This window comes from Herpailurus yagouaroundi, unplaced genomic scaffold (genome assembly GCF_014898765.1).
Source record: "Herpailurus yagouaroundi ecotype Mexico unplaced genomic scaffold, PumYag 142, whole genome shotgun sequence".
Taxonomy (NCBI): domain Eukaryota; kingdom Metazoa; phylum Chordata; class Mammalia; order Carnivora; family Felidae; genus Herpailurus; species Herpailurus yagouaroundi.
The window spans coordinates 21,202,320-21,222,685 of record NW_024412397.1 but is presented as its reverse complement, the minus strand read 5'-3'; the positions used below and the strand labels follow the sequence as shown (position 1 = coordinate 21,222,685).

Genomic DNA, 20,366 nt, shown 5'->3' with positions numbered 1-20,366 from the left:
GACTGCTTAAAAATTTTCTCCCACTAGAGGGCACTGTCTTCTTTGGCAATAACAAGATTAAGAAACTGGCCTACTGCCCCTAATCTGGTTTTGAGCTCCAACCCGTGGCTCAAAGTTCTCCATTTATAACTCTTAAAGATTGTGCTAGAATATGTTAAGAAATGATCTTTCTTATCTTCCCTTTCCTTCCCACTTAAAGGTACGTGTTTTATTTATTTATTTATTTATTTATTTATTTATTTATTTTTGAGGCAGGAGAAACATCTTTCTCCATTCTGTAGACTGGATATATTCTTTAGACTTAAGACATTATGATTCTGGGGAGCCTGGGTGGCTCAGTCGGTTGGGTGGCCTCTTATCCTTGATTTCAGATCAGGTCATGATCTCATAGTTTGTGAGTTTGAGACCCACATCAGTGCAAAGCTTGCTTGGAATTCATTCTCTCTTTCTTCCTCTCTCTCATGCATGCATGTATGTGCTCTCTCAAAATAAATGAACTTAAAAAAAGATATTATGATTCAGACCCTGACTCCTCTCTGCAGCATACTTCAGTCCCAGGATTCTTGTTAGACCGCTAATAGACTTGCATTGTACGAGGTCTCTCCCTTGTCACCCTCCTCCAAATTGCATAATGGAGGAGTATTTGGGCCTTGGCACATGCTTATGTCATTGTAAAGGGTTGGCTCTTGAAAGAAAAAATTGGCTTTGGGTCTTGAAGACACAGGCTTGACATCATGAACTGGGAGTAGAGGTTCAAGGGAAGTACCCTGGTTACTTATCATCCTTGAAGCCTCTTCCTTATACATATGGTTAAAGCAAACTTAGCTAGTAGACTAAACCAGTGGCCATAGCTTCCCCAACATCTCTTCATTTCAAGTCAGGGAGAAAAGAGAAGAGGTGAGGTGGTGAAGGAGAAAAAAGGTGGAAAAAGGGCAACAAAAGGTGAAGTACAAAGTTTGAAAACCTCACTATTTAGAGCTAACACCCTGCTTAGGTTAATCTTTTCATGGATTAGTAGAAGTTTCTGATTCCTACCTCGTAACTATGCCTACAGAGTAACTTTGCGAAGGATGATATAACATCCATATCCTAGTCTGTATGTGACTTACCGTTTTCTCCCTTGGTTCAATCCGTATGCAGTGGTATGTCAATATGAGGGGCCCAGGGACTATGTCAGGCCTCCACTTAGTGATGGCCACAAAAGGGAGTCCCCAAACATGAAAAGGTGAGCAAGGTATAGAGATAAGGGACTAGGAGGAGAGTGGACAATCTGCCAGGATGACTGGGTTGCTAAGAATTCTCTAAGGCCCAGTGGGAATAGCCGGGGTGGGGCTGGTGAGGAGGGCTCCCCTTTGAGTTATCTTCGTATAGTCCTGAGTTGTAAAATCCTCTTAGGAGCTGGAGCACCCGTAGCTCAGTTTTAGGTTCTAGAAATATCTAGATCTCATAGCATATTTTTTCATAGCATTCTCTCTGACCCATAGTCTCAGATTCAAATGAAAAAGTCCAAATTTAGCATTAACTGCATAGCAGGGGTTTCTCTGACCTCACTTGTCAAGAATCCCCCAAACCAGGGCTTTGGTTCAATAATTTGAACAATATCTCATCCAAGGACTACACATTCTGATGTCAAATGAAAAGGGCAAAGTAGGAATACTTTTAATATTGACAGAGTTGAAATAATGGCTAAAATCAGAGACAACTAAGGAGGTTCCTGAAAGCTGGCCAGTTGTTCAACACTGGTTCTGTAAGAACTAGCTTATACACAGTCTAGTAGAAATAATCATCCTTCTAACGAAGCAGGATCTACCCTTCCTGGAGGAGTAACTAATAAATGGTGATTAACTGATTCTTAACACATACCTTTCTAATGATGGGGAGAATTTATATCTGTGTTCTAGACTATGACTCACAGGTCAAATGTAGTGTGCTGCTGGCTTTGGTACAGTCCACAGCTAAGAATTTTTTTTTTTTTTACATTTTTAAATGATTGAATAGAATTTAAAAGATGAATATTTTATGACACATAGAAATAAAAAAATACAATATACATCAACATCACTAGCCTAAGTACTCATCACAATATTTCCAATTCATAGAAAAGCAACAAATTAGAAAAAAAATTGTAATAATCACAACAGAATTTCTTCACAAAAATAAAAAAATGAAAATGAGGCTGAAGCCGCGGTGTTTTCAGTGCCTTACTTGTTAGCCAAGTAAGCTAAACTGTTTGTTGATAGTGAGTTAGTTAAATTGTGATTCATTATAGCAACTGAAGGAATGTGTTCTGAGAAAACAAACTTGTTTAAGACTATTAGCTTTTTGGGAAGAATAGCTGATCAAAGTGCTGATGGCATTGGGAGCAGTATCAATAGTCAATTAAAAATCAGGGCAAACTATTTCAATGGCTTTTCTTGGTTCTTGATGAGTCTAAAAGATGTTATGATACCAAGTTGCTTTTATTCCAGAAGTTAATGCTGAGCTTGAAGTGACAAAAGAATCAGCCTCTATGAATGGTCTGTTTTTAATTTTTTTTAATGTTTTATTATTTATTTATTTTTGAGAGAGAAACAGAGCTCGAGCGAGGGAGAAGCAGAGAGAGAGGGAGACACAGAATCAAAAGGCTCCAGGTTCTGAGCTGTCAGCATAGAGCCCAACGCAGGGTTTGAACCCATGAACTGCAAGATCATGACCCAAGCTGAAGTCGGACACTTATCTGACCAAGCCATTCAGGTGCTCCTGAAATTTTTCTTAATAAGAACAAGCCTCAGACATAATGGAACACTGAGTGGCTTTGGAAGTTAGGTATTGAGGCAGACCTCATAATGTGTCTTAATGAATTCAGGCTAAAATTGCAAGCTGGAACATCAGGTATATGCCAGTCTTAGACCTTGGTAAAGTTGTTTTGATGGCAACTAATGTTTGAATCTTAAGTCATGTCAAACGCTTCTCATGCTTTCAAATGTTAAAAAAAGAAGCAAGATCTCCACTCCTACACACGTTTGCAGGGGATGTATTTTTGAAGCTCAAGCTAATTTCAGCAACAAGTTTTGGACCTCCCTGTAACTACAAAGGGGATTTCCATATTAAAAAAAAATCCAGTTAGTTGTACAATTGAAGAGATTTCACCTTACTTTCAGTTGAAGGTGATTAATGTGAGGACACACTAAAAAAGGAAAATATCAAGTGAAGAAACTCATAAAATTCTGTAAATGCTTCCCAAATGATAAATATGCTCAACTAAAATAATTTGCTTCTAGAGCAGTATCAGTGTGTGTCACTAACTGTGTGAAAAGATGCTTTAAAAAATGAAGTATGTAAAATCTCATATGGGTCAGCATTAATAGATGAACATTGGCAATTGGTTTTGATGATAAGGAGCATTAACTTTGGATCCCAATGAGGCAAAATGTTATTTCCCTCCAAAGAATTCAATTTTCTTCATTAATAGACTTGGTTATAAAAATTATACATATTATTATATTTTAATTTTATCAAAACATTGAAGTTTATTTTCTTTCTTGGTATGTAAGTGTACTTATGTAATATCTTTGATTTTACCTCTGCTTCTTGGACCATAAAGACTAAAATATTTACTATCTGGCCCATTATAGGAATTTTTTTGTTGACCCCTGCACTAGAGTTATGTTTCTGTAATATTGGATTGAGGAGTAACTCTCTAAGTATATATTGAATCCCTACAGCCTTAGTGGTAGCCTACAACCACAGTGCCTGAGCCACTGTCCTGTTATATTTATTGCTGTGGTGTGTTGGCATTTTAAAAAATGTATGCATTCCTTCAAGGATTTTATCATAGTTGGTAGGACCATCTAGAAGTTTTTGTTTGTTTTTTTCTCCTGTGAGATGAACATTGGTTCTGTAATTATACCTTCTCTTTAGAAATTTATCTAATTTAGCCCTTTGGAATCCACAGGTGAGCCCTTCTTTTACTTGGTAATTGTGTGTAAGCACATGTACTGATTAACTGTTGAGCCCCTCTTTCTTCTAGTTCTAGATGTGACCATTGATGCTCTCAGTCCTTCTTGGTTTGGGTATAGTATCTGCTTGCTCTAGGATTACTCAGTTCACTCACTGTTCCTTTCCCTGTGTTTACTGTGGTATCTACAGAGAAGTAAGTATATATCTATAATTAATTAATTAATTAAAAAGTTTATTTATTTTGAGAGAGAGAGAGGCAGAGAGAGAGGGAAAGAGAGAACCCCAAGCAGTCTGCACTGACAGTGTGGAGCCTGATGCAGGGCTCAATCTCACGAACTGGTGAGATCATGACCTGAACCAAAATCAAGGGTTGGACACTTAACCCACTGAGCCACCCAGGCACCCCAGTACATATGTATAATTTATAAACATATTATTAGTAGAATAAACAGATCCCTATATATTACTACTCTTCTACTTACAAAAATATAGAATACATTCTATTTATCCTTTTATATTACTTTTTTTCCTTTGAGTATCATTGTAAACTTAGAGTATCATTGAACATTTCACAGGTTCCATATATTTCAATTAACCACAACAGAATTTATTTGAAGCTGAAATTATCACAGTCTGGCTCGTGAAGGCTCTTGAAATCTTCCTTTGTGTTGACATTCTCGAAAACATGATTGCTTTCTGGAAACAGAAGGATGTTCCAGACCCTTCTTATTTTTTCCTGCCATATGATCTAGTCATAACCTCTTTTCAAGGAATCAGGAGTTCTTGTTCCTCATGGCAGAGAAGTGTATTAGGGACCAAAATCTGGACACTAGGGGAGAACACGAGAGTGGATGGAGGGCAAAAGTACAGATACTACAGATGTCATTGGACTGTTAGTAGCGACGGAGCTGGAAATGCATACATGAGTTCACACTCATGTTTCTTATTTAGCTCATCACATTGCTGTACCATACCTGTTTTCTCATGCTTTGTTTTTTTAATACTGTTCTGTATATGATTTAATTGACTGCTTAGATTTCCCCCGATTTAACATTCTAGAAGGGTAAGATAGGGGGAGACTGATGGTGGGTGCATTGGTCACTAGTAGGTAATGGTTTCGGGGAAGAGATATGAGTGTATGGAATGTAAAGATCATGTAGGAATAAATTCATTCATTTAGGCCTACTAAATGCCCCAAGTATTATGCTAAGCTTTGATGACAGCGTCTCTGCTCTGTGTAGTCTATAATCTGGCAGTGGAGGCATTCAAGGAACAAATAATTTTACCATGAACTGAGATGAGAACTTCATATGAAGCATAGAGGGTATTCTGAGAATGTATTATAGGAGCACTTACCTAGTTCTGGGGTGTTAGAGTAGATAGAAGGGACAAGGAAGTGGCACTTGGCAGGTGAATGGGGAAGAACAGTGAAGCATGTTCAGAAGGAGCTTGCTGTTCAGAGATATTCAGGGCTCACACAGGAGATGAAATTGTAGCTATTGAAGGCTTGTTGTTTTTTAAGAAATAATTTCAACTTTTTTTTTCCTTTGTGAATTAAAAGAAAAAAAAGGGGGGGGGGCATAGGATCAAAGTTTATGGACTACATAAGTTCAGACTGTTAAAAAAGAAAACCACAGGTCCAAAATGGTATCCCTTAGGTTAAGGCCCCAAGTCAGTAAATCAAGACTTAATATCTAACCTGACTGTAGTTTCAACCCCTCAGGAATGTAACCTTTAAGCAATCAGCATGGAATTTCCTGGCCAAGACTAGGAAATATACTTATGGACCCCTTTGGTTCCCCTTAGGAACCTTGCCTAAAGGATGGAGTCCTTGTGAATAAATTTCTTCTTTTTTAAGAGATTTCTTTTAATATTTATTTATTTTTGAAAAAGAGAGAGAGACAGAGGGTGAGCAGGGTAGGGGCAGAGAGACAGAGGCACAGAATCCAAAGCAGGCTACGCTCCAGGCTGTGAGCTGTCAGCACAGAGCCCAACGTGGGGCTCGAACTCATGAGCCACGAGATCATGACCTGAGCTGAAGTCGGACCCTTAACCAACTGAGCACCCAAGTGCCCCAATTCCTTCATTTTTTAAATGCCCTTTCTGCCTGTAAAAAACCTTTCTTTTGTTTTTCTCAATGAAGCTCCCCTCTATTTGTCAGATGGGATGCTGCCTATTTAGGAGTCATTTAATAAAGCCAATTAGATCTTCAAATTTACTCTGTTGAATTTTTTTTCCCCCTTACCAACACCCACGTACCCTAAGAGTAAGAAAGAAACAATTTATATTCCTTTTCTATGGGCACATAGCTTGGTACCAATAAAACTGAGCCTCCCTTTTCTAGGAAATTTTTTTTTTAATTTTTTTTTTCAACGTTTATTTTTATTTTTGGGACAGAGAGAGACAGAGCATGAACGGGGGAGGGGCAGAGAGAGAGGGAGACACGGAATCGGAAACAGGCTCCAGGCTCTGAGCCATCAGCCCAGAGCCTGACGCGGGGCTCGAACTCACGGACCGCGAGATCGTGACCTGGCTGAAGTCGGACGCTTAACCGACTGCGCCACCCAGGCGCCCCACCTTTACTAGGAAATTTTGATCACCTTCTTTCTTAAAATTGCTCCCTCCCAAGCCACACACTTCTGCCTTTCCCTGCTTATTTTTTCCCCATAACACTTATCATTTTCTAATGTAGAATGTGAATTACCACTTTTTATTCATCTGTTTGTTTATTCTGATCCTCTTCTAGAATGTAACCCACATGTGGGCCGGGCATTTTGTCATTTTCATTTACTGGTATATCCCAGGCAACTAGAATGACACCTGGCACATATGGGGCATTTAGTTAATATTTGTTAATTGAATGGATTTGAGCTGTGTTGTTGGGGGGGGGGGGACATTTCCTCTGCCTTTCAAGTTTATTCTGGCTGGTCTAAGAATTAAATTAACATGAAACAGAAATTAACAGGAGAAAAATCAAGCAAAAGTTTGTAATAACACTTTTACCTCCAGCATATATGGGAGAGACTCAGGAAAAGTAAGTAACTCCCATAATGGCCAAAACCATCATCTTAAATACCATTGTCAGCTAAAATAAAAGAAGATGCTGGAATAGGGAGTCGTTTATGGGAAGTTACCAGGACACACCCAGTAAATAAGAATAAGATTGTTATGCAGATTTAAGCCCAAGCCTTCTTGATAAGAGTTTCTTGAGATTGAGTCTTCTCCCCTCTTTCTGACATAAGGTGGGAGAAACACCCTAACTAATGATATTTCCCTTAGGGGAACTTCTACTTTGTTTTCAGAGTTTCTCTCATTGCTGCTGTTTCTTAAAAATAACCAGCTTGGGGCGCCTGGGTGGCGCAGTCGGTTAAGCGTCCGACTTCAGCCAGGTCACGATCTCGCGGTCCTGGAGTTCGAGCCCCGTGTCAGGCTCTGGGCTGATGGCTCAGAGCCTGGAGCCTGTTTCCGATTCTGTGTCTCCCTCTCTCTCTGCCCCTCCCCCGTTCATGCTCTGTCTCTCTCTGTCCCAAAAATAAATAAAAACGTTGAAAAAAAAAATAACCAGCTTAAAATAATCAATAAGCCAAAGAGTATATCTTGGGGTGGCAAAATTTGGTCCCCTTCAGCTGTAATGGTTTCTGGAGTTGGACTCAGCTAGTTTTTTGTTCATATAATCACTCAGTGGCCTTCCTGAAGTTGTCTTTCTCTGTTAATATGTTTTTAGATTGGCACTATAAATTATATATGAAACAACTTATTTGGGGAAAAATAACTGCAATGTTGAATATCCTGAATCATTATGTCCAAGAAATCTTGAAAAAATGGGAGTGTCGGGAAGCTAGCCGTCTAATGCTTTTTCTCAAAATAATTATATCCTCAATTCAAGTGTGTAGAGCTAGACTGTCTTAAGTCACTTTAGTCTAGCCTTAATTTTATCCATATGAGGAAACTGACTTAACAAGGTTAAGGAAATAGTCCAAGATCAGATTGTCATGTAGAATTGAATGAATAGAATATTTTCATTTTCATTTCCTCCCTTCCTCCCTTCCTCCCTCTTTAGAAAGAGTGAGCACAAGTGGTAGCTGGAGTGATAGGAGAGAGAATATTAAGCGGGCTCCAGGCCCAGCGCAGACCTGGAGCTCAGTTGAGTGGAGCTCAATCCCATAATTCTGAGATCATGACCTGAGCCAAAGTCAAGAGTCAGACTGGCTTAACTGACTAAGCCACCCATGGGTCCTGAATATTTTCATTTTCTTAATTTCACAAGTTCAGAAATCATTCCCAATGGTCTCTGACAATTATTTTAGAAGCTCATACCCACATAATTCCTGTAATATTAGAGTTCTTCTTGAGAACCTGTTGGAATGGATAATGGTGGAGTATGGGAGCAGGGGGAGTATGTATTGAGCCTTTTTCCATTAAGATCTGGAATTTAAATGGATGGCATTGATTTTGAGGATATAAAATATTTAAAATAATTGCTTAATTTTTCTCTGTGGGGCCAGTAAGGTGATTTCCGCATCTCATTGACAGGGTACCATAAAACTTTAGGTTTTTCCTGTTTGATTTTCCTTGTGCATTTGTTAGCTGGAATGAATCATTATATTGTAGAGTCTTTGAGGCAAGGACCTATGTCATCTATGACTTTTGTGATCTCTGCAGTGTCAGGTTTATAGTACATCCTCATGTATCTGTGGTAGCCAGTGGTCATCTGGAAGTTGAACACCAGATAAGAAACATTTACATAATGAAGACATTGCTCATTCTTGTTACTGGTAGAGATTTCAAAGGAAGTAATCAGAAAGAATTCCTCAACATTGTTTTATCAATCTACGCCACATGAGCAATTCTAAAAGGCAGATAACCTGGAGATGGAGGAAGTTGGGGAAACGTTCTTATTGGAACCTAGAACTTCCCTGCTAGTCATGTAAGCTCTAGTTGGCCCAGTTTAAGTAAAATAGTATTCTTTTATGATTGGATGTGTTCCAGGAAAATAAATTCAAGTCACTTAATGAAGAGTTATATCTTAATATATATTCAGTTTATCTTTTTGATAGATATTGCAATCAGCAGCTCTTAACACTTGCCAAATTTATTATTCGTATGCTCCTAGCCCTTGGAATGGAGATAAACATTTAAAAAATAAACCTGGCAGCAAACCTTAGTGAGAATAATGGCTGGAGATATAAATATGTTTGTTTTAGTTTGTGGTAACAAATAGACTGCCCAGATGTATACTGGTGAAATAGAACAGAACTTTATTATTTGTTTATGCAAGAATTTGAAATGAGAGTTCTTGGTTGGTAAGTGGGTTTTGTGTACACAGTGAACTGTGGGTTTAGGCTCCTTCCCTCTCGTGGCTTTGCCATCCCCAGGCTCTCTCTGCATCCAGCTGGTGAAGGCAGAGGGGGCATGGTGGGGGCATACTCTCTTTTGTTTTTTTTGTCTTAGCTTGGAATAGAATTTCTGCTCATATGTCATTGACTAAAACTCAGTTACATGGCCACATCTAACTGCTAAGGATGTTGGGAAATATAAACTAGTCTGGGCCCAGGAAAAGAGGTAATGGTTATTTTTGAGGATTTTCTTTCTCTCCCTCTCCCTTCCTGCCTTCCCTCCCTCCTCCTCCTTTCTTCTCTTCCACCTGCCCTCCCTCCCTCCTTCCTTCCTTTTTCCTCTTCTTTTTTCCTTTTTATTTTAAGATAGTCATACACTTCAGACCTTGGCATTGCAGATATTCGCTGAATGGTTAACATCTACATAACCATAGAACAGCTTTCAAAAGCTGGCACAATACTATTAGCTGAACTTATAGACCTTATTCAGATTTCACTAGTTTTCCCCATAATGTCATTTTTCTGTTCCAGGATCCAGTCCGTTTAGTTGTCATGTTTCCTTAGTCTCTTGCCTTTTATGACCTTGCCACTTTTGAAGAGTCAGTAATTACTGTCAGTAATTATGTAAGATGTCACTCTGGGTTTGTTATATGTTTTCTCGTGATTAGACTGAGGGTAATGCATTTCCAGGACGGCTACCATAGACCAGAGATAATCTGCCCTTTTGGTGCATCATATCCAAGGGTATATGATGTCAGCATATATCACAGATGATGCTAACCTTATTCACTTGGCCAGGATGGTGCATCCCAGGATTCTCCACGCTGAACTCACAATCTGCCCTTTTGTGTAATTATCGAGTATTTAGGAGAGATACTTTAGGAATATAGAAATGTTCTGTTTTCAGCTTAACCTTTCAACCAGTAATTTTAGCACCCATTGAGGGATCTTGCCTGCAGCAATTATTACTTTGATATTTTAATGGTGATTTTCTATTTCCTACATTAAAAAATGGATTTTTGTAGGCGCCTGCGTGGCTCAGTCGGTTAAGCGTCTGACTGCGGCTCAGGTCATGATCTCGCCTTCAGAGTTTGAGCCTCACATCAGGCTCTGTGCTGACAGCTCAGAACCTGGAGCCCGTTTCAGATTCTGTGTCTCCCTCTCTCTCTCTGCCCCTCCCCCGTCATGCTCTCTCTCTCTCTCTCTCTCTCTCTCAAAAAGAAATAAACATTAAAAACATTTTTTTTAAGTAAAAAAAAAAAAACAGATTTTTGTTAGATATCTGATGGTTACTGATAGATATTAAAGATTCCTGCCTTCTTCCCAGCACTGCCCAGTTTGGAAATTAAAGTGATCATGGTTTAAATAATATTAAGTAGATTAGAAGAAGATGAAGGGGTTAAAAGAGAATATAAATATAAAAAAGAATATAAAAGATTATATTGCTTCTGCTTTGTAGTACTTAGATATGGTCCAGATAGGAAGCTCCTTGGGATGTCCGTAAGAAAACCTGGGTTTTAGTTAAAATTCTACTAGCTTGGGGCGCCTGGGTGGCTCAGTCGGTTGGGCGTCCGACCTCAGCTCAGGTCGTGATCTCACGGCTCTGTGAGTTCAAGCCCCGCATCGGGCTCTGTGCTGACACCTCGGAGCCTGGAGCCTGCTGCAGATTCTGTGTCTCCTTCTCTCTCTGCCCCTGCCCCGCTTGTTCTCTCTCTCTCTGTCTCAAAATAAATAAACACTAAAAAAAATTAAAAAAAAAATTCTACTAGCTTAATGTAAGCAGGTCTTTTTACTCTAATTTTAAAAATAAGGACAATTTATATATTGTTCAGGGTAACAGGTGAGAATGTAGTAATTTGAATTATTATGAGGGCTCATAGATGGTTTATGAGCTCAAGTGTCCTTATGCTATGGTAAAGTATAGGTATTACAGTGAGTCTACTTGTACTTATTAAAAGGAACCGGACGGACATTAATTGGGTATGTACTGTATGCAGGCACTGTGCTAAGTGCTTTATGTATATTAACTCATTTAATCCTTTCACGCTTTTACGAAGGCAACATTACTAACCCCAATGTATGATTGAAGAACTTGAGGCACAGCAAGTTTAAATGGCTTGCCCTGGTCACACAGCTAATAAGTGCAGAGTTAGGATCCAAACCTTGGTGGTCTGGCTCCGGCATGTGCACTCTTCACCATTCCTCTATAAACTCGTGCTCTGGTTGTAACTATGGGCAGGGCTGATGTTCACCTAGCACGCATTCATGTAGTGATCATGGCAACTAACGACTCCTGTTCTGACTGCTCAGTGCCTGTGCCCTCGAGATGGTTAAATCTTTTGGGTACAAACCTGGCCACTGATGAATAAAAATGTTTGCATTTCCTAGTCATGTTTGAATTGGGCAAGTATTATAGTTGACAGCGTAAGTGAACCTTAGGAGATATTTGCAGGTGTTTATGTTTGGAGGCACACTAGCTTAATCATTTTGAAGTCAAAACAAAAGTATGGGGCATGTCTTTGTTAATTGTTATTTCCAATTTTGAGATATTGACCCATGTTTGTCTTTGCCCACCACATATAAGTAGTATGGCACTTGTTTACAAGTGATTATTACACGTGGGATTAGGTGTATTGCAAAAAATGGGCTGTTGGAAAAGTGGGGTCACTAATGTTCTTCTCTTTGTAGAACTGCTTGGTGATTTGGCTGCTATTTGCAGACTCTGGTTCAGTTTGCAGTTCTGCCTACTTTCTTCCTGGGCTGCCAAGCATTTCTGGTCCAGCAGAAATGACCCCACTTCTGTGGGTGGTGTGAATGGCTAGCATACCCACTACTGAGGGGTCTCTGGGCTGCACCACCCAGTTAACATTCACATGTCTTAGCATGATTTTGATACTATTCCTGCTTTCCACTGTTTTGCTTCAATTCACCTTGAACTATGTGTACATATATCAAAGGCATGATGTTCCCTTGCAGCAAATAGAAACAGGAAAATCTCCGGCTGAAAGTGGGAGAGCTGGGCATTTGTTTTGGCTCTGCCAGTGACTTACTGTGTTACTTTGGGAAAAATACTTAGCCTCTCTGGCCCCCCGTTTTCTTATCTGCAAAGATCAAAAGGACCCCATCCAGCCGCAGCATTTCTGGTTTAGTGCTGAAGTGAGTTTTCACATAGCTTGGTGGATGATTTGCTTGTCTTGCCATTTAAATAAATGCTAAGTGTAGCTCCCAGAGGTGACAGAGGACTGTGTTTTCATACTTCCAAGAAAGAAAAACAGAAAAATACAAAATCGTGTAAAACTTGCTTTGAAGATTTCATGTAGTATCCCATTTGTCGATAAGACCAAGGAAAGCGGCAAACTTTCACTGAGTCTTAGAGAGCACTCATTGCAAGACACAACCCATTTTCAGAGATGTTGAGGTGTGGAATGGATTCTAGCTAACAAATGCACAGGGAAAATCCAACAGGAAAACATTGTGTTTTATGGTACCCTGAAAACAAGATGGCATCACCTTACTGGCCCCACAGTTAAAACAATTGTTTTAAATAATTTATGGCTTCAAAATCAGTGCCAGTTTCCATGTCTTGGCTGGAAGAGGCTAAATTAGTATGACGCAGGGCTGCATCTTACATTTGATGAGCTGTGATAGGAAGGCCACAGGGTCAACTCTCCATCACTTGAGCATAATGACAACCCTCATCCTTGTTGGATCCTGAGCTGCCTGGCCCAGAGAGGGTTTACATTTTTACGATATGGAATGTTGCAGAGCTGCTTATAGACAAGCTAGAAATATGGAATAGAATGAAATTAACTGTGCCTTTCTGCTGAAACCGTGTTGGGACTCCAAGGCTCAGCTCAGAATTATGACTTCAGAGGAGTTCCATATCAGACACAATCACTATCTTCTCTCTCCTTGCAGGAGAGTCTTGTGCATACTTCTAGCATAACACAGCACAGTCTTTGGTAATGGTTTGCTTTCCATTTCTCCTGCTAGATTATGAGCTATTCCAAGGCCTCGTGCCATTATACAGGAGTGGCAGACAGTCTGGAATATAGTAGGCATGCAGTCATGTTTATTGAAAGAATACAGATAGGAAGATAGGAAAGAAGGATGGACTACTTTGTGGATTATAGGAGTGGTTTTTTGCATTATTCAGGCTACCACTCATCACCAGGAAGTATGATGCAAATGAATTTTAAATGAAGATTTAACTGTAACAAAATTCTTCAAGAAACCACATGGAAAAATCAGTCCCACTATTTAGAGACAGGACTGATTTGGGTGAAATAGATTGCACTAGACTAAGCACCCACCATGAAACTGCCAAAAACCAGTGTCATGAAAAATCTTCAAGGGTGCTTTGCTCTGACATTAAAATTAGCTATATGATTTTGGGCAGTTACTACACTCACTCTCCATGCCTCAGTTTCCTCATCCACAAAATGGGAAGACTCATGGTACCTGATAGAATTGCTATAAGAACTAAATCGCAGAATGTATGTATGAAGCACTTAGGACAGTGCCTGGCACGTAGCAAGAGAAGGAAATAAATGTCATTTATCATTATCTGTGTATGTGTCATCAGTGGGCAAAGAGTTGAGGACCAATGGAAGTGTTTTATTGGACTCTAATTTGGCAATTCTCTCTAGGGTTTTTTTTTTTTTTTTTAACCAAGATTATAGTTTAAGAGACAGCTTCCTTATTTCGTTTCCTTTCAGCTGTATATAAGGACTCCCTTCCTTCAGAATTACCATTCTTCACCTCTCAGGGATCTCCCCATGTGCTAGAGCTACATTCTTCCCCTTTTTCTTTTTCAGTGAATTGGTTGCTTGTTTCTGTGAATGGACAACTCAGCATTTGAAATGCATGAAGATGCCATGCAGAATACTTTGCCTGCGGGGAAGATGAACACCATCTTCAGAATGGTAAAGTGAAGATTTATATCCTGAGATTAGCTCACCGCCAACCTTTATGCGGACCTTAGGAAAGAATCCCTCTTTAGACCAGCTTTCCTCAAGTAACCCTCTTTGGAAAGGTTACATCTCCTGCTCTGAGCATTTCTTGATTTGCTTTCTCTCATAAACTCTTAGCTCACAGCTGCATTAGCTCTGTAACGGTCTAAGCCTCCATAAAGAGTTGTTTATGGTGCAGTATAATGTCGTGATACAATGTTAAACTGGATATGTTGATACATGGTTATGCTATGTAAAGTGTATCATTTAAGAATGTTGATGTACTCACATCTATGTCAGAGTTGCTAGTAATCAAAGATATGCCTGCTCAGAGAAGAAGGAATTCAGAGAACAGTGGACAGGGGACCATCAGTACCTACGAATGCCATTGTAGTGGTCAGAGGAGTGAGGGCAAATTGATCCAAATGTTAGGGTATGTGTTCTCTTCACAGCTTTCAGTAATGTGGATTTAGACTCACAGAATTGATACTGTTCGCTTTAGCATATATTTGTGATGTGAAACCAAGAAGTAGTAACATGGAAATGCATGGAAATATTGTGCTCAGACTTGGTAGATAGGTTAGTAACTCATACTGGTAATACACTGAAGGAAGGGGTTTAATGAAGCTATTTAAATGAAGGAGGGAGGGACAAAGAGGCTGAGACTTCTCAGACCTGTTTACTAGTATGTTACTTTTCTCATGCTTATTACCTGTACATGTAAATGCATATGTACATTCTGGAACTAAAAAGTTCACAGAAAATAGTCTTTATAACATTTTTAATTTTCAGGTGAAGAACCTGGTAAATAGGGACTAATTGGCTGTGCTGGAATACATTTGATATACAAACTTAACTGGCTACTTGCTTTCCTAGGAATTTATTCTGTGCCTCAGGTTTTCATATGTTTAGTTTTTTTCTTGTTTATTTGGTGTCAGCAAGGTATATGGGATGTGTGTGTGTGTGTGTGTGTGTGTGTGTGTGTGTGTGTTTATAATGTATTATTTTGCTGAGTATATTTATTCCACACATGCATTTTTTTAAATAAAAGAAAAAAATAAACCAAATTAAGAAAGGAGGCAATACTTTTAATGCATCAAGAGTAGAGAATAATGGCTTCATAATTTCTCTTAGGAAAAGAAGAGGCAGTGGTCATTGATGAACATTTTCCTGGTATGTCTCTTGGCCTGTTCCATCACCACCGCAGTAGGAGTGCTGATACTTTCCTTGGTTTATACTCAGAACTCTCAGCCACATTCAGAAGTTCATTTAGGACTCGAAGCCCGGCCTCTGCAAACAACTCCTATAGTGCAAAAGGCTGTGGATCCAAAATTCCAGTTTCTTAACCATTTACCTAAGTCCAAGGTATGAATCATACATTTAGGAAAAAGAATCCTCAATTGTAAAGGGGATTTCAAAACAGAGTTTCCTAAGCTTTGTGCCCTCCTCATTGGAAGGAACCAGTGGGGGGCCGTCTAGCCGAGGGGAGGTGGGCAGCAAGAAGCATAGAAGTTGGGTTGATGGGCTCGAGGCAGAGAATTTTTGTGGTAGATACAGCTCTATGTCGGGCCGGAGGGGAGAACTGCAGATAGACACATGCGAAGCTTCGATTCCCTCGTCAAGACAGGTGTTCTTTTCATGTCTCGCAGGGACTAGACTGACAGCCCTGGAAGCCACTGCTGTCATCCCCCAAGTCTTCAGACCCATTCTTCCTCTTCCCTTCTGGGGCTCCAGGATCTGCCTCACCACCACTGCCTTTTCTGTTTTGCCTCCCTCTTACTCTGTACACCACAGAGGCCTCGTGTTCCTTGGCAGATGGCCTCCATGTTGATTGATGGCTGTTTGCTCGTGCCTCTTCAGGTGTTTGAATTCCCCGGTGGTGCAATCCAGTGGGCCCGGTATAGGAACGATGTCAAAGACTATCTCAGCATCGAAGAAGAGGCTTTTGGCAGCAGCTTGAACAGTCAGAGATCACACATGACTCTGGGGACCCTGAGGATAAAAAGCAATGGCCTCCGGGCCCCTCACTGGCACTTCAATGCTAACGAACACGGCTATCTTGCACAGGTACAACCAGCTTGCCCGGCATGCTGCACCCGAGTATTTAAGCTCTGTGTCCTCAAGCTATTTTCGTTGTTGCAGAGCCTTCTTAACTCCGTGACAGACGGCATCCAGGCTTTGGCTGTGTGTTCAGTTAGATCAGTTAGCAGTGCCTTCAAGCATTAACCTGTTTGTTGTAATTATTCTTGGCATCACTTTGAACTTTTCTTCAGTATCCAATCATTTTTCATCTGCTGTTGTTAAAATGAGATCACTGTTCCATCCTTTGAGCCAAAGCTAAAACTGGTAGCTCTGATCTAATGATCAAAGAGACGGCAGCTTTCTTCTAAAGAAAAAAAGCGGATTGCTGATTTTCAGCCTGGAGTCCCTAAGATCAGGCCAATGGGATGTCCTTTTGTGGTTCACACTTTGTAGAATTGTCTGGAAGTCAACTGAGATAGAGCTGGAGGTAAAATGTGTGTTCTCCCTTGAATTGCAAATAATTCATGAATTCTGAAACGTGTGTATTGTTGCTTTCTGTATTCCAAGCACTGGGGAAACTGTAGTGACTAAGTGCTCATGGCACTTTCAGAGTTTGGTCCTGCCCTGCTGATCTTCTTAATAGATCAGACAGTCTTACGGGACACATTTCCGTTGTTCATAAAACTCCTTTTTTATACTTGATAATTCATTCAGTCTTAGAATTTATAACAGAAAGAGAGATTAGAGTTGCATCTGAGACCAAACACTTCTTTTAAAAAGAAAAAAAAATTTTAATGTTTATTTATTTTTGAGAAAGAGAGAGTGTCAGTGGCAGAGGGGCAGAGAGAGGGAGACACAGAATCTGAAGCAGGCTCCAGGTTCCAAACTCTCAGCACAGAGCCTGACGCGGGGCTCGAACCCACAAACTGCAAGATTATGACCTGAGACGAAGTTGGATGCTTAACTGACTGAGCCACCCAGGTGCCCCTGAGATCAAACACTTCTTACTTCTTATGAGAGAACAGAGGCTCAGATAGATTAAGTTTTCTGAAGATAAACTGTAGTTATTGGCTGGCCTGGGACAAAATCCATGTCTTCTGACTCCTTGTCTTTTTTCCACACATCCCAAATATGTAAAAGAGAACAGTCTCCAAAAGGCTAGTTTCCATGGCTTTGGCTGAGTAGTGGCAGAGTGGTAGGAGGAAGGAGAGGCAGATAGATGCAAGGGGACCCTTAAAAACAAACCCCAAGCTAGGGAGATTAATGTGGAACATGTTCTGGTGAATAACAGGCCTGGACTCCAGCTCAGTCTGGGGCTGCTGTTCTGGAAGCCCAGAGAAAGTTTATAATCTGAGCTTCTACCTGTGGGCTCGAAGGTGGCCAAAAGGTACAAACTTCCAGTTATAAAATTAGTAAATCACGAGATGTAATATATAGTATGGTGACTGTAGTTAATAACACTGTATTGTAAATTTGGAAGTTGCTTAGAGAGTAGATCTTAAAAGTTCCCATCATAAGATGAAAGTCTAATGAGGGTGATGGATGTTACAACTAGCCTGGTGGTGATCATTTCACAGTATCTATAAGTATCAAATCTTTATGTTGTGTACCTGAAACTAATAAAATGTAAGTCAATTATATCTTAATTACAAAAATACAAAAAGAATTCAACTCCATAGGAAATAAGTTTGGGCTAGAATATTGTTTAGGTCCCAGGAAAATGGTAGGACCAATCACTCACATGGTAAGGAACCAGTCAGTAGGATGTGAAGGAAGTCCCTCTACTCTGTAGCCACCCATGGAAGTTGCTTTTGTTTCTGAGTGTTTTCACAAAAACCTTGGGAGGAGTGGCCCTGAGAGGAGCTGTGCAGTGGGGTGGCCAGTGTGCATGGCCCTGCGGTGTGTGTCCCATCGGACACTGTGCTGTCTCTGTGCCTGGAGTAGTTGGTTCGGTGATGTGACTAGATACACGCTTCTGCTATTCTCCACCTGTAGACCTGGAAAGAGCTCTTTAGAGGTTCACCTTTCCCCCACATCTTTAATACCCGTCTGGAACATGTTGTACATGTCTGTGCAGACACAGTAAAGACTGCTTGTGGATGCTTCCCTAATGACCAGGAGTTTCTGGTAAAACTCTGGAAGAGATAATGTTACCTTCTCTACTTACTTGGCAACATAATGCTGGGGAAATGATTAGAGAATGAGAAAAAGGATTTTGTGTAAGTGGAATCGAAGTATGGTGTCATATGGATTAAGAGTGTAGACTTCTGCCTCCACCCCCAGCCTCTGGCAACTATCACTCTAGTCTCTTCTTCTAGATATCTTGGCTAGATAATTAAGTTTTAGGGATCTTCTTTACAACATTGTGCCTGTCAGTAACAGTACTGTATTGAGCACTTAAAAACTTAAGAGGGTAGGTCTCACGTTAAGTGTTCTTACCACAATTTAAAGAAGTGTAGACTTTGGAGCTGGACTGCTTACGTCTTAATCCCAGCTTTGCCATCGACTGGCTGAGGAACCTTGGGGAAATTGTACATTCTGTCCAGATTTAGTTTCTCATCTATAAAGTGAGAATAATAATGGTATTTGCTTTATAGGGTTGATACAAGGAACAATGGAGGTAAGCCAGATAAAGTGCTGAGAAGAATATCTGGACACACAGTAAAAGCACTGTGTTATTGCTATCAGTATTATTGTTAAAATTGTATATAGACCTATTATCTAGAAAATTCACTTGCATCCATATGCATAATGTACATGTATGTCACTGTGACCACTTGTGAACATCCATGTGCTTGGAAGTCTTTTCAAACTCTGAAGCATGAACTTAGAACTCCCAATTCTCAATGGGGGCGATATTACCCCCAAGGGGGCAAAAGCTGGTCCTTGGAAGGTAAAAAAAAACTTACTCTTTTTATGTACAAAGCACAAATATGTGTATACCACATACGCAGTATGTACGTACAGTTTACAGATTTACTGCATCTGTAGTGTTAAAATTTCATGGGGTCATAGGGTGGTAATTGATTAGTAAAAGAAGTATAATGTGATCTGATAAGAGAGGTAATGAAAAAAGTTTGAGAGACTTTCCTCTAAAGTGGTGTTGCATGTACTTTCTGTTTATGTTTCAGGGGACGGCGTGGATTGGGGTGGTTGACGATGGTGGTGTAGTTACCACGTACAATGTTACAGCTGGCCAAGTGATCTTCTTCCCTCAGAATACTCTGCACTGGATAAAGAATGTGGGGGACGAAGACTGCTTTTTCTTGCTCTTCTTTTCCACACATGATGAACTTCAGACCCTGGATGTTGATGATGTGTTTTTTTCGATGCCTGAAGACATTGCTTCCAGGTCACTTAAGGTCTGTACCACTGCTGGAAACAAATCCCTGCACGAAGGTATGCCTTACATAGGCACAAAGAAAGCAGGAGTACTTGTGTTTCTAGGGTGGCAGTCAGTAGGGTAGGAGTTGGCTAATAGACTCAAGAGCATAACTTGAGTTCCTGCTAAAGACATAAAACGTATTGAAGTTGAGTTACCTTTTACTTTCCTTATGAAGGACTTCTGTAGGAAACTATACTGAATTGGCCAAATAGTTTTGATAGCATTAATAAAAATTACTATAATTTACATCCCTGAAAAGCTATAAGCTCCTCCAGGGAAAAGTTGGCTACGGATGATGTAATTGTGTTTTCCTAACCTAATGCAGAGAAGCCCATGGTTTTCCTGAAGGGAAGCTACTTTTGGTCTCTCTAAATAGTTACACGATCATGGAGGGACTGTGCATCCTGCTGGGTGTAGAGGGAGAGGGCCAGATGTAGATGCAGACAACACAAATGGGTGATCAGAAGAACTGGCGATGGCCTGTGAGTGGCAACTGGAAGGGGTTCTGTGGTAAATTTAGAAGTCTGTCTAGTGAGGGTTTGAGATTTATCTCACAGTAGATCCTGGATCTGATGTTATAGGGAGAAGTGGAAAAAAATGAGTTATTAGGAGAGTATTGGTAAGTATGAGTACCAGAGTATATTTTTGTAGGAGTTACAAGGATTATAAAACACCAACACACACACAAAACAAAACAAAACAAAACAAAACAAAACAAAACAAAACAAAACA

The 20,366-nt window shown here is 40.1% G+C and overlaps 1 protein-coding gene across 4 annotated transcripts in view; it reads left to right on the top strand.

The window, feature by feature from the left end:
* The window catches only part of CUNH18orf54 (chromosome unknown C18orf54 homolog), a 62,697-nt gene that overhangs the window by 34,938 nt on the left and 7,393 nt on the right, over nucleotides 1-20,366 (top strand). For 3 of the 4 annotated variants that reach the window (XM_040478780.1, XM_040478781.1, XM_040478778.1), the window contains 2 exons: nucleotides 14,093-14,200; nucleotides 15,362-15,474. In XM_040478780.1, coding sequence (XP_040334714.1) covers nucleotides 14,093-14,183 — 91 coding nt within the window. In that variant the 3' untranslated portion in view covers nucleotides 14,184-14,200; nucleotides 15,362-15,474. Of the gene's footprint in view, nucleotides 1-14,092; nucleotides 14,201-15,361; nucleotides 15,593-16,087; nucleotides 16,295-19,380; nucleotides 19,612-20,366 lie in introns of those variants that run through there. The other variant, XM_040478782.1, reaches the window with a different exon arrangement.